Source organism: Octopus bimaculoides, chromosome 15 (genome assembly GCF_001194135.2).
Source record: "Octopus bimaculoides isolate UCB-OBI-ISO-001 chromosome 15, ASM119413v2, whole genome shotgun sequence".
NCBI lineage: Eukaryota > Metazoa > Mollusca > Cephalopoda > Octopoda > Octopodidae > Octopus > Octopus bimaculoides.
In genome coordinates this window covers 32,930,586-32,944,096 of record NC_068995.1, presented here as the reverse complement: position 1 = coordinate 32,944,096, position 13,511 = coordinate 32,930,586, and the positions used below count along the sequence as shown (strand labels likewise).

Sequence of the window (13,511 nt, the reverse complement as noted above, 5' to 3'; positions counted from 1 at the left end):
ATATGATCGCCATCTTTTAATGTCTGTTCAGATCTGGCAAGCCAGAGAACTGCACCAGATTCCAATCTGATTTGGGTTGGTTTCTACTGCTCGATACCCTACCTAATGTGGAGGAATATATATATATATATATTCACATACACATCATCATCATCATCATCATCATCATCGTTTAACGTCCGCTTTCCATGCTAGCATGGGTTGGACGATTTGACTGAGGACTGGTGAAACCGGATGGCAACACCAGGCTCCAATCTAATTTGGCAGAGTTTCTACAGCTGGATGCCCTTCCTAACGCCAACCACTCAGAGAACAACAGAAAACTGAATAGTTTCCTTTATATATACACACGCACACACACACATGTACAGTGTGCTTGAAAAGAAATCTTAGCCAGTCATTCCTGTACCTTTGAACATAGATATAATTTTAAAGTTTTTTCAAGAACTTTTAGGCTTTCCGAAAATAGCAAGTCAGAGGCCTGTAATAGGGACTACCTTCTCTCCAGAGTGAAAAAAAATATACTACAAACAAAAATCATTATTCAATGTAGAAAAGAAATTAATTAATTAAAGTTTTGGGTTGATTTTTCTTGGAGAGGGTGAGAGAGCTAACATCTTAAAGAGCAGCATTTTTATAATTTTTCAAAGTACTGAGACATGTTAAACAAATATGAGAATTAAACTTGTATAATATGTTATTTAAATAGTAGTATAATTACATGAGTACCTTCAGCATTTAATTCCTTTTGCTTGTAAAACAAATATGAATAAACTATCACACAAGAATTACACCAAATTTTTCTTGCATAATCTCTAATACAACAGAGCAAATTGATACAGTGATATTTTGCTAGAATAATAAGCTCAGTAAAATTTCAAAGTGTGTGTGGTTGAAAGTTTAGTTATTAGCTATTCTAAATGTTAAAACATTTGGGGGGGGGGGCACATAATATAAACCTATGGGAAGAGTTTGATGTGTAAAAAGTACCAAACTAAGCTAAACATTATCCACACCAAAATAGATGATTTAATCCATGATTCATTTAGCAAAGTAACTAATTTAATGAAAAGATAATATGGAGTAACATAGAGTAGAAACTGAATGTGATGTAATATCACTTGCCTAAACATTGGGATGATCTTATTTTGCCTTACAAAATCATTATTGAAAGACAAGGATTTTATGAAGAAGCAGATGAAAACTGTTTCATCTTCATAATGTGTGAACAGCCAGAAGGGGGCAAAGAAAAAGACAAAATGGACAAGTTAGATGGTTGAATGTCTCTAGAGACACCTTACCTGGGGAGGGTAAAACCTTAGGAGATGGAGTTCCATTTGCAATAGCCTTCAGGCGATTGATGTACATTCCCCGAGTAGCTGAAGTGATTGGACCTGGAAGTGGCAAATCAAAATCTACAAATATTTTCTTCAGACCATCATCTGTAAAAGAACTATGGCTCTTGAGGACACTTTGTAGCTGTAAAAGTTTTGAATCTGTGAGGGTTTTATCCTTTTTGGCTTTGCTATACGACTTCCAGAATAACTCATCACTGCTTTCACTAGAAGTTTCCTCAGGTGATTTTGAGAAATATTTTTTAGCATCCACAGAGTCCTCTGAATGGCTACTTTCAGGTTCAACAGAAATGCGACGCTCAATAAAATTGATGTGTCTTTCAGGGTCTATGTGTATGAATTTAATATCTTTGTCATGTTTATCTGGCAATTTGATACAGCTCCGATATGTTTCTCCATAATGTACAGTAGCAATGATCTTATTTGCCTGTGAAAGAGTTGGCATGAAGTCAACTTCATCAAAACCAACAGGTGCTTGCTCATTTTCTTCTTGATATGGAGTCAAGAATCTTTCTATAGAACCTGAAGTTGCTCCAGAAGAACTACAAATGTCCAAGGTCTCAGAAAGATTTGGCTGTTTAAGGTGATCTATAATGGAACCAGGGTATTTCTCAGAGTAATCAGACAGGTGCTCTGAAAAATTTACAGAGAGAGAGAGTTCATCAGACTTAGTAACATGTACTGGTTGGAGAGTGGGTTCATAATAAATTGGTGTATCAGTTTGTGTTCCTGAAGTACCAGTCTTTGCAACTGATCGGCCAGGATTTGAAGAAAAAAACTTAGGACTTCTATCAACACTGATAAATGTGCTTTTTCCAGTTTTTCTCTGAGATTTTCCACTGGGAAGCAATTTTTTTAAATTAACGATTGTCTTTCGTAATTTTTCAAAACGCTTTGGTGATTTAGAATCATTGGTATAACTAGTAATAGTTATGTTAGAAGAATTCTTAAGGTGGTTTGGGGGTTTAGGCAAGTGTGAATTAGCTTTTTTAGTTGGAGGGCTAGGTGGGATCCTTAGAATAGGTGTCTGAGTAGAAATATTTTTATTAGCTTTAAAATTCACTAGTTCCTGTTTAATATTTGGCAATTCCTGTTCTAATCCTTTTGAACTAACTGATGGAAGGACATTAATTGCACACATTGCTGTCTTATTTCTTACAAAACCAATCTGGTCATTATCATTAACATTATTAATTAAGTTTGCTGATGACCCATCATTATCTTTTTGCCTTTCATCAGAAGACACATGAATAGAAGCATCATTGGCCAATCTATTTTTAATCATTGGTTCCTTACCTTCTGGCGTGGGACTTGAAGCAGGATTAGGAAGAGGATCATGAAGGGATGGATACAAAGTAGGACGTTGAGGACTTCGAGATGATGGAGTCAAAGGATCACTTTTATCACCAGTAGTTCCAGCAACAGCAACAGTAGAAATATCTGTAATGGCATTAAAGTCACTATGGGCTGTTGTAAACTCACTAAACACCTCTGACTTAGGTGGTGCTGACGGTTGTGGCCTATTTGCATTAGCAGCAATTTTTTTCATGTTGTTTACATTATCAGAAGAACTGCTCTGAGAAGTAACTGGATTTATGCTACTTATGTTTTGGTCAAAATATTCCTCAATCTTGTAGAGTCCATTAACCCACATAGTTGTTCTCTTTTCAGGAGATAGAAACTCTTTAGATGCAAGACATTTTTTAAGACCATCAGAGGAGGTAGACCCAGAAGTAACATCTTCTGAAGCCGATGTGGATGTAAAAGGAGGAATTTGGGGTGGATGACCATCTTTTCCAGGACTCCATGAAAGACTATCATCAGTACTCACAACAACAACTGCATCAGGTTCATCATATGTAGAGATTGGATTCTGCCAGGTAACAGAGCGATTATGAAAGCCACTACTGGCAGAGACATATTGCCATTGAGAGTTTATAGCAGATTTATCAAGGACAGTAGATTGGTCCAGATTTTGATCTTTTAAACTATAAGAAGAATCTTGCACAGTTGAAAAATATTGCCCTTCTATTGACATCATTCCACCTTGAACAGATTCATAATGTGACTGATCCCCACAATTATCTGTTGGTGATGTGAATCGGGTTTGTAATGTAACTGGTTCATTTTGAGGAGCAGACTGCTGTTTACACCCAGAGTGGCTGTTTTGAGGAATTCTCTTTCTTCTCTGCTGTATATGGTTTATTTTTGAAATACCAAGACCATCTTCCTGAGCTGAGAGGAAATGTGACTGGGAATTGACCGACTTATTTTGATTTTGAGTTAACATGGAATGATGTTTGGATGACGAGGCTTCTGTTTCCTCCCTTGCAGACAAATAATGAGACTGAGAAGTAAATGGTTGGTTTTCCCCTTGAACTGATAAATAGCGAGAATTAGGAATTTCATCTTCTTGAAAAGATAAATATTGAGAATCAGCAGGTTTAGCTTCACCTTGGACAGACACATAACGAGAATCAACTTCTTCTTCTTCTTCTTCTTCTTCTTGAACTGATACATAACGAGAGTAATCAAGTCCATCTTCTTCTTGGACTGATGTATAGTAAGAGTGAAGATCAACAAGTCTTTCTTGCTTGCGACTTGGTTTACAATGAAGTTTTTTTTTCTCTTCAAATGACACAAAGTGTGACCGAGAAGCGGTTCTCTCAATCTTAGGTGGCACATCATTAGACTTAGTAACAATGGGTTCACTGACTATGTTACTACAATTAGCATTACCCGAAGTTTCACATGAATAAAAATGACATGAGTTTTCAACACAACTTAATGAAAGTTCACCATCATCTAACCGATTAAATTTTTTGACAAGGGGGTGATTTTTCAATTCTAAACCAACATTTCTTTTAAGATTTTCTTGATGAGCACTTGAGCTAATGGTACTTCCAACTGCTTTGTTAGCAGAACAGCTGGGTTTAGATTTCAGAATATAGTCTGGTGGTTGCCACCGATAAACAGATGTGTTTGGCTGTGCTGCTTTCTGTTGGAATTTACCCTGCAGTTCAGACATTACTTGTGAAAATTGTGATGAATGAGAACCCCTTGTCTTTTCAGTCTCATTAGAATCTCTATCTCTATTTGCTGAATATTTCTTCTGCTGTAATTTAGGAAGTAGTTTTGGAGGTTTTGGCACTAAATGTTTACAGTCGGGTTCATCAAATGATTGAAACTGAGCAGCACTGGAATTATTTGGATTGCAAACAAGGTAGAGAGAATCTTCATCACTTTCCCGAGGCAACAGAGCACTGTTATATTTACTCTCTTTTGGTTCATAACATTTCAATTCAGGTGACACTGACTGACGATGAACTACCTGTTGTGAGTTTACTGGTTGGCATTGTTCACTTGTACTTATGTAGCACGAGTTTTCAGGTGTATTTACACTCTTAAAATGGCTTGTATAGAGAGAAATTGATTCTTGACCATTCCGTTGTGGCTCAGTAATTATCTGATCTTCAATTCGTGACAACATACTCATATATGCTTCTGCATCAATGGAAGAATCATTTCCTTCTTTCAGATTCAGCTCTAACATGGCTTTTGATAATTCATCAGTATTGAATTGAAAATCTTGAAAATTGCTGGATTCTTGACTATTAGATTGTTCAAGTTGTTTTTTCAGATAGCTACTGAAAGAATGTAGAATACTTTCAAATTTACTTTCAAGAGCACTTTCATTGGTTCCATCATCACAAGAAAAGAACTCTTCACTATTTTCACTGCCTATTGTTCTACATGTAACATAGGTATCTGTAGTAGCACAACTCACATCTGACTCAGTCCGTTTAACATCCATATTTTGCACTGCACTTTCAGTCTCATATAACTTACAACGAGCAATTTGAGGATTAAGGGGCGTGTTCATCACCATGGGCACTGTTGTTTTAGCTGCAATATCTTTGTGACATGGCTTCTGTATGACACGCCCCCCAAACCGAAAATTTTTGTTCCTGGTTGAAATTTTATTTCGAGATGGTTCTTCCTCTTGGTGAACTTCTGCATGAGTAAGAACCTGTGAATCTGGTTTTCTGAACTCTTGAGTTCTTTTAGATAGAACAGCCTGTGATTTAGAGCAGGGTGGTCGAAATACTTGCTTTACAATAGTCTCTTCTATTGCACCGTCAAGATGATCTCTTCCAGAAACTGTTCTTAAATGCGCATTTTGTTGTTGATGTTGCAACCTTGATGGTATTTGAACACACCGCACATCATTTCGATTTTCACAAGACTCATCATCATTATCTGTTAATGTGGTCAGTTTGGGATATAAATGGCCAGAAGGATGACCACTTTCTCTCATTCTGCTTGGCTCTTGCCGCTGTTTTTCTTTATTACAGGAGGTTTTTTCAGCATTACTTCTCGGTATTTTTTGATACACAGAACTAGTTGTATTTGCTACTATTCTATCACACCTCTCATCAATATACTGTCCTCTACCCCAGCCATTCTGATTGGTTTGTTGGGACAAATATTCAGTGTGACCAGCAGCATGATTATAAAACTTGGGATTATTTCTGTTGTGGTTGTTTTCTGTTACGTTAGGGTATGGTCCTTTATAAGATGGTTCATTACATACTAATTTACTTTTATCATTGTACTCACTGTTTAAATATTCAAACTTTTCATATTTTGTAGGAAACTCTGAGCCATGAGGTGGATTCACGACATAAATTTTCTTGTGGGATTTCTTTTTTGGTTTCAGTTTAATATCAATAACTGAATCATCTTTTGATCTGTTACTGCTTTTCTCTGTTGATTCACTGGAATCCAGGTGAATTTCATATGTTTGGTGACCACGATGTTTTGATTTCTTGATGTTCCTTTCATTCACGTAAATCTTTCCTGAAGGAATATCCATGCTTAGTTTTATATCAACATTATTTGGACTTGATTTTTTATGGACTGAATGTGTAGGCTGTGTTCTGCCTTCTCTATGTCGACCATTCCATAAACGGCTGTGAGTTGGAGGATAACTTTCTCGAACAATGGGTACACTAATGGGCTTGCTTTCATTTATAAGACTTTCATGAAGAATCTGTTCCAGAGAAGCTGATAACTGATTGTTTTCCAGTTTGTTCAGGCAATTACGAAGCTGTTCAATTTTATGAGCAATTGGAATTTTCAATGATTGCAATTTTTCCATTTTTTTTTGTAAGTCAATGGACAAATCTGGATCAATACGTGGAAATACTGGTTTCTGTGGTGTTTCATTAACAGTAATATATAGATCGGAATCTGTTGTAGTATTAGTTGAACTAATGAATTCTTCCTCACTACTAGAAATCTGCTCCAAAGAGCTAACATTTGGAGAATCATCATCAGAATGATAACGCCGACTTGGTCGATGACGATGTCTCCGTGGGCTTGAGGCTGCAGGAGTCAGAAACATTTCAGAACTAACTTCTGATTCTTTCTTACTTTTAATCTCAGTATCCTTAAATTTCTCTGGCAGATTTGCAATGTTGCCAGTGCGCCTACGAAGAGCAGGTATCGGTCGGTTAGAGGATTGATATCCAGTGTTTTTGCTGATGTATTTCTCCTCATAAGATTCTGTTGAAACAGATTTCCTCATGTCAAACTGTTTGTCTTTACTATGATGAACCAGACCATTCTGAGTCCTTTTGAGGATGGAAAATGAAGGTTTAGACTTTGACATTTCCAGAGATTCATATTCTTCAGGATCACTATCAGCAGTTACATATTGGCTGGCATTGAAGCTCTCAGATGGCATTTGGTGCACATATCTTGAGGATGTGGGTTTTGTCTTCTCATCTAAAAAACAAAATAATAAATTGTTTATTACAAAGAAATATAATTGATGATTTTACATATTATCAATAAGTTATTCATTTGGATGATCAGTATTTAGTAGGGATAATTGAAATGAAAGTAAATGTATTTGTGAAAATTATGAAGAAATTTGGCTGAATGACATACTTGATTAAAATATGTAAAAGTCAAAGGAACAGCATAGGACTGTCGAGTGTCATTGCTAAGTACACAGATGAATTTACTGACTAGTTGCTGCATGAAACAGATTCTTAATCACCACCATTGTCACTTGCTAATTATGATCTATTACCAGTGTCACAGTTTCCACAATTACAAAGCCCAATTAGGTTAATATAAATATATGTATATATATGTACAGATTAATATATGTATATTACCATATGTGTATGTCTACATACAAAGTGAGGGCACATGGCCTAGTGGTTAGAGTGTTGCATTCATGATTGTTAGATCTTAGTCTCGATTCCTGGACTGGGTGATGCATTGTGTTCTTGAGTAAAACACTTCACATTACATTACATTGCTCTGCCATCACTTCAACATCTAATATGTGGCACAAAATGCAACTGTACAAGCAATATTGATTTGATGGAAGGAGTAAGCTAAAAAACGAATTATCTGTGAAAGATTGCTCAGCAAAAATCTGCAGAACCCTCATCTATCGTCTACAATTTAGAGAGTCCACAATGTATGTCTTCGCATTCACACACACACGTTACTGAAACTACGACTCTCAGTCAACAACACATGAGAGGAAGAGTTGTCTCCCTGCTTGCAATTTTCCAATGTTCTTATTCAGTTGATTTATCTGTGCTTATTTTTCCTTTTATAAAAATATTTGTTTGTTTAAGGGGTGGGGGTGGGTCTATCTATAGATTAGTAGTTAGATAAAGTATAAATACAAAGACATAAACACTCAGACCTTTACAAATTGATAGCTAGGTAGACATATATACATTTATGTTATGCATGTTGGTTCATTCACTTAATCTCTACCAATGTTTTCATGAGATGGATGATGATTTTCTCTATTGAGGTGTTAGTTTTCATTCAGTAGCCCTTTCCCACAACTTCACACTTCACAGAGTGGGTCGGGTGCATGCAAAGTAGACAAAACGATAATGATGAAGATGTCACATACAAACACACACACATATTGGAGAAAGTTTTGCTCTTCATTGAAGATTTCTTGTCTCCCTTTCTTTCCCAGTTTTCTCTCTCTCTCTCTCTCATATATAATATGTGTGTGTGTGTGTGTGTGTGTGTGTGGAGATGCAATGGCCCAGTGGTTAGGGCAGTGGACTCGTGGTCATAGGATCGCGGTTTCGATTGCTAGACTGAGCATCGTGAGTGTTTATTGAGCAAAAATACCTAAAGCCCCACAAGGCTCCGGCAGAGGGTGATGGTGAACCCTGCTGTACTCTTTCACCACAACTTTCTCTCACTCTTTCTTCCTGTTTCTGTTGTACCTGTATTCCAAAGGGCCAGCTTTGTCAAACTCTGTGTCACTCTGAATCTCCCTGAGAACTATGTTACAGGTACACATGTCTGTGGAGTGCTCAGCCACTTGCCTGTTAATTTCATGAGCCGGCTGTTCCGTTGATTGGATCAACTGGAACCTTCGTTATCATAACCAACAGAGTGCCACGACGATATATATATATATATATATACACACACACACACACTCTCTTTCATTTCTTTACTTGTTTCAGTCATCTGACAGGCCATGCTGGAGCACTGCCTCAAAGGGATTTAGTCAAACAAGTTGACTCCAGGATTTATTTTTTAAGCCTAGTACTTATTTTATCGGCCTTTTTTTGCCAGACTACTAAGTTACAGGGACATAAACACACCAGTTGTCAAGCAGTGATGGGGGGACAAATACAGGCACAAAAACACACACACATACATATATAAATACAGTGGGTTTCATTCCGTTTGTCTACCAAATCCATTCACAAGACTTTGGTGGGCTTTAGGCTAAAGTAGAAGACACTTGCCCAAGGTGCCATGCAGTGGAACTGAATCCATAATCATGTGGTTGGGAAGCAAGCTTCTTACCGCATGGCCATGCCTGTACCTATATATATATATATATATATATATATATATATCATATTGCTATGGGTTTTTTTCTTTCTCACATGTTCACTCTATCACTGCCATATTCTACATGTGAGTTCATCTACTTCTCCCTACAGATCATCCTTCAACACATGTTCATTCCACATCTCTAACCATCCCTCACTCTCCCCATAAACTACTGCAACCTCTACCCACTCAATCACCCTTTTCTCCTGTCCCCACTCACTTCAACTCACTCCATACCTTGAGGGTCCACTCTGACACCCCATCGCCAGTATTTGTATCTCCTTCCAGCTCCAACCCAGCAACTCCTACCCTCTCTTCTGTAATGTGAGTAACTGTGTAACTCTTCTACAACAAACCCATTCTGTTCTGCAACAAACCCATTCTGTTCTGGTCCGTTATCTCACACCTAACCCCCCACACACACACCACCACCACCACTGCCACCATCCACCCATTCATCTCCTACCATAAAACCGACTCCTACTCTACTGAAACCTACTAGGTTGAAGAGGATCTTGAGTCTTGCAAGTAGCATAGTGACCTCACTTGTACTGGTGCAACATAAAAACACATCAAAACAAGACGAAACAATTTAATAGATACAAAGAAATCAAGTACAGAAATGAAACAAGTACCAGGCTCTATATGAGTGACTAAAAATCCTTGAAGGTGATGTTGTAGTATGGGTGCAGTTTAATGACTGAAACCACTAAAAGAGTAACAGAAAAATGTGGCTCGTCTAAAGCTACACAGCAATTCAACTTGCATATCTTGAACCAGTCTAGAGGCCAGATTCTAGTCAATCAATAACTGAATCACAGATATCCAGTCAATTTTATCTCTTTAGCATTTAGATTACTCTGTCAAATGCCTATTTATTCACAATGTTTTGAATTAATCATGCATTATGTCACAGATTCAAGATTTGATGATGTCATCATCATCATTGTTTAATGTCTGTTTTCAATGTTGGCATGGGTTGGACACATTTACCATGGAGTTGACCAGCTGGGAACTGTCCAGACTCCAGTTGTCTGTTGTGGCATGGTTTCTATGGCTGGATGCCCTTCCTAATACCAACCACTACACAGCACTGGCACTGGTGCTTTGTATGTGGCACCGGCACCTGAAAGGACAAGCCTGTATGTGTGGAAGGCAGCAATTTTACTGAGCCTGATACGTCTTATCAAGTACAGAAAATCGCCACATCTTCAGGTCCCTTGTCATTTCCTTAGTGAGGCCCAGTGTCCAAAATGACATTGTAGGATGTGCTAGAAGCTGGATCTAGCCAGTTCAAGCATAAAACAGGTAAAATACTTGGGCTGGATATGGCCAGCTTAAATGCTAAAGAGCTAAAGAAGACATTTACTTACTTAGTGAACGGCTTCGTTTTAATTGTCTCATGTGAGCATCTAACTTGGATTTCAACTTCTGGGAATGTCTTTGCAAGATTTTGATACAATCTTCATGTGCATAATTCTGAGCCATATCCAAAGCTGTGTTTCCATCCTAGAATGTGAAAATGAAAATAAGAGATAAAATTCTTGATATTGAAACTTTTTCAATTAAACATCAAACATAGCTAAGGCATATGCGTCATAATTTCTTCTAAATGTTAAAACTGGCAATTATTATAAGTCAAATAAAAATAAACCGTTTGATATAACATTCAACAGAAATAAATAAATAATCTGTAGGTGCAGGCATGGCTGTATGGTAAGAAGCTTGGTCCCCAATGACATGGTCTCAGGTTCAGTCTCATTACATGGCACCTTGGGCAAGTGTCTATAGCCCCAGGCTGACCAAAGCCTTGCAAGTGGATTTAGTAGATGGAAACTGAAAGAAGCCCATTGCATATGTAGGCATATATATTATGTGTGTATGTATGTGCATTAGTGTTCTTTGCATTGACAAAACCTGTGAAGGTTGTAAATGCATGTCACCATCATGCAAGTGGTGTCCTCTGTTCTCAATCTTCCATGGAAACATGTCTGGCCATGGAGAGTATTACCTTATTTGGAAATAGGTGAGGGTTGGTGACAAGAAAGGGACCCAGCAATAGAAATCTGCCTCAATAAACTCCATCCAACCCATGTCAGCATGGAAAGATGGACATTAAAGTGATGATGATATCAGAGTATTAGATATTTAAACTAACAAGTGTACTAGTATTATCAGCATTATCTACTTTTTTATGTTGATATCAGTTGAATATCTTTTCTGAGGTAGTGTGTTTTGATCCGATGGCCTTCTTATTGTCAATCTTTTTAGTTGCCTTTTACAATATGGAAATGGTGTAACTACTCTAAAGTTGAGATCAGTAATACTGTTTGAATAACTGAATTTGGTTTATAGAATTTTTAACCATGAACATATTACTTGCAAATATATGAATAAAGAGCCCTGTTTCTGTGTAAACTCAAAAAAAAAAAAAAGGATACATAAGTACAGATATAAAGTGAGTGAGCACTATTTGAAGCTCCAGGTCTCATACTGCTGGTTACCCAGTTTCCATGGTGTGTAAGTGGTCAAGATCACAAACATTCCCCCTGAATAGCATACCAGTTCATTGCAGGGCTACTCATTTACAGCTGAGTGAACGGGAGCAATGTGAATTGAAGTGTTTTGTTCAAAAACACAATGCACTGCCCAGTCTGGGAATTGAAACTATGATCTTGCAATCATGAACGCAACACCCTAACCACTTGGCCATGCACCTTCCCTTAAACACAGAGGCTATAAAGCCTTTATCCTCACTTAAACATGGATGTTCTGTTAGAACAAACTATACTGCGATATATACCTTGAGACAAACTCTCATATTGGCTTCTGGTGCAAAATGCACCAAAGTGCAACTGCAATATAGTTTGTTCTAACAGAATCTCTATGTTCAAGTGGGGATAAATATTACATCTCAGTATTAATATTGTCTTTGTTGCTAATTATATATTTTGTAAAGACTTTATTTCTATTGAGTAATTGCCTACTATAAATAAGAAAGAAAATTCCAAAATGTTCATCTACGTTAAGAAGATCAGAGTATTAGCTCAGTTTTGAGCCACAGATTTATCTATGGCTGTAAGGACACCGCTCTACTGAAATGACTATAGAACTAATTAGTTAGTCACTATTAATGGCATTGTAGGGACAGTGTAAGAGGCCAAATCTGGCCAGTTTGAGCATAAAACGGGAAGAATATTTGGGCCAGATATGGTTGGTTTAAATGCTGAAGGGTTAAGCAATCTGTTCTTCCTGTGTTGTCAACAAAGGTAACAACTCCCTCAACTTCTTCCACTCCTCTCTGACTTTAAATAATGGAGGAAAAGGAAAAATGTCATTAAAAAAATTTCATCAGCAATGTAAAAGTGAATGGTAAGAGCAAACCAGTAAACAAAACCTTACGTAAAAAAAAAAACTTACAACATCACGTAAAGTTATATCTCCACCATTCTTTAACAGTAGTTTAAGTGTGTCTGTGTTCCCCCAGGTAGCAGCAATATGTAATGGAGTAACTCCTTCCTGAGTCCTGGAGTGAAAAAGAAAAACAGTATAAAATCAGTCTCAAGTTATCACAAAATATCTTATAGATAAGTTTGGAACACACACCACTCACTCGCTCGCTCTCTCTCACACACAAACACTTTAATATAGAAAACAAACCATTCCAATATAAAATGTCCCACATACTTGCAGGAATGGCTGTGGTAAGACACTTGCTTTCCAACCACATGGTTCTGAGTTCAGTTTCACAGCATGGCACCTTGGGCAAATGTCTTCTACTATAGCCTCAGGCTGACCAAAGCCCTGAGTGGATTTGGTAGACGGAAACTGAAACTGTTATCATCATCATCGTTTAACGTCCGCTTTCCATGCTAGCATCGGATGGACGATTTGACTGAGGACAAGTGGACCAGGAGGCAACACCAGGCTCCAATCTAATTTGGCAGAGTTTCTACAGCTGGATGCCCTTCCTAACGCCAACCACTCCGAGAGTATGTATATACATATATGCAGAGCTGGGCATAAGTCCATTAATCATTAATTAACAAAGCTAACATTTTCGTTAGCAGTTTAACTTTTAAGTTAACTTTGAAAATCATTATCGGACTAATTAACTTCCATTACATTTAGCTTTCATTAACTCAAGTCCGTTAATCCAAAAATTTCATAAAAACTGGTAAACGCTTCAAAGTTTCTATTGTTTTCAGATTGTCTTAACATATTCAGTATTGTATGTGTCATTCTTTCAAC

At 37.3% G+C, this 13,511-nt stretch overlaps 1 protein-coding gene across 3 annotated transcripts in view; it reads right to left on the bottom strand.

Moving 5' to 3' along the window:
- Nucleotides 1–13,511, bottom strand: part of LOC106880612 (uncharacterized) — a 92,110-nt gene that overhangs the window by 8,589 nt on the left and 70,010 nt on the right. For 2 of the 3 annotated variants that reach the window (XM_052973234.1, XM_052973235.1), the window contains exons 3-5: nucleotides 12,681–12,786; nucleotides 10,634–10,769; nucleotides 1,302–7,145 (exon numbers count right to left, since the gene is read on the bottom strand). In XM_052973234.1, the coding sequence (XP_052829194.1) occupies nucleotides 1,302–7,145; nucleotides 10,634–10,769; nucleotides 12,681–12,786 (6,086 nt within the window). The remainder of the gene's footprint in view (nucleotides 1–1,301; nucleotides 7,146–10,633; nucleotides 10,770–12,680; nucleotides 12,787–13,511) is intronic. The other variant, XM_052973236.1, reaches the window with a different exon arrangement.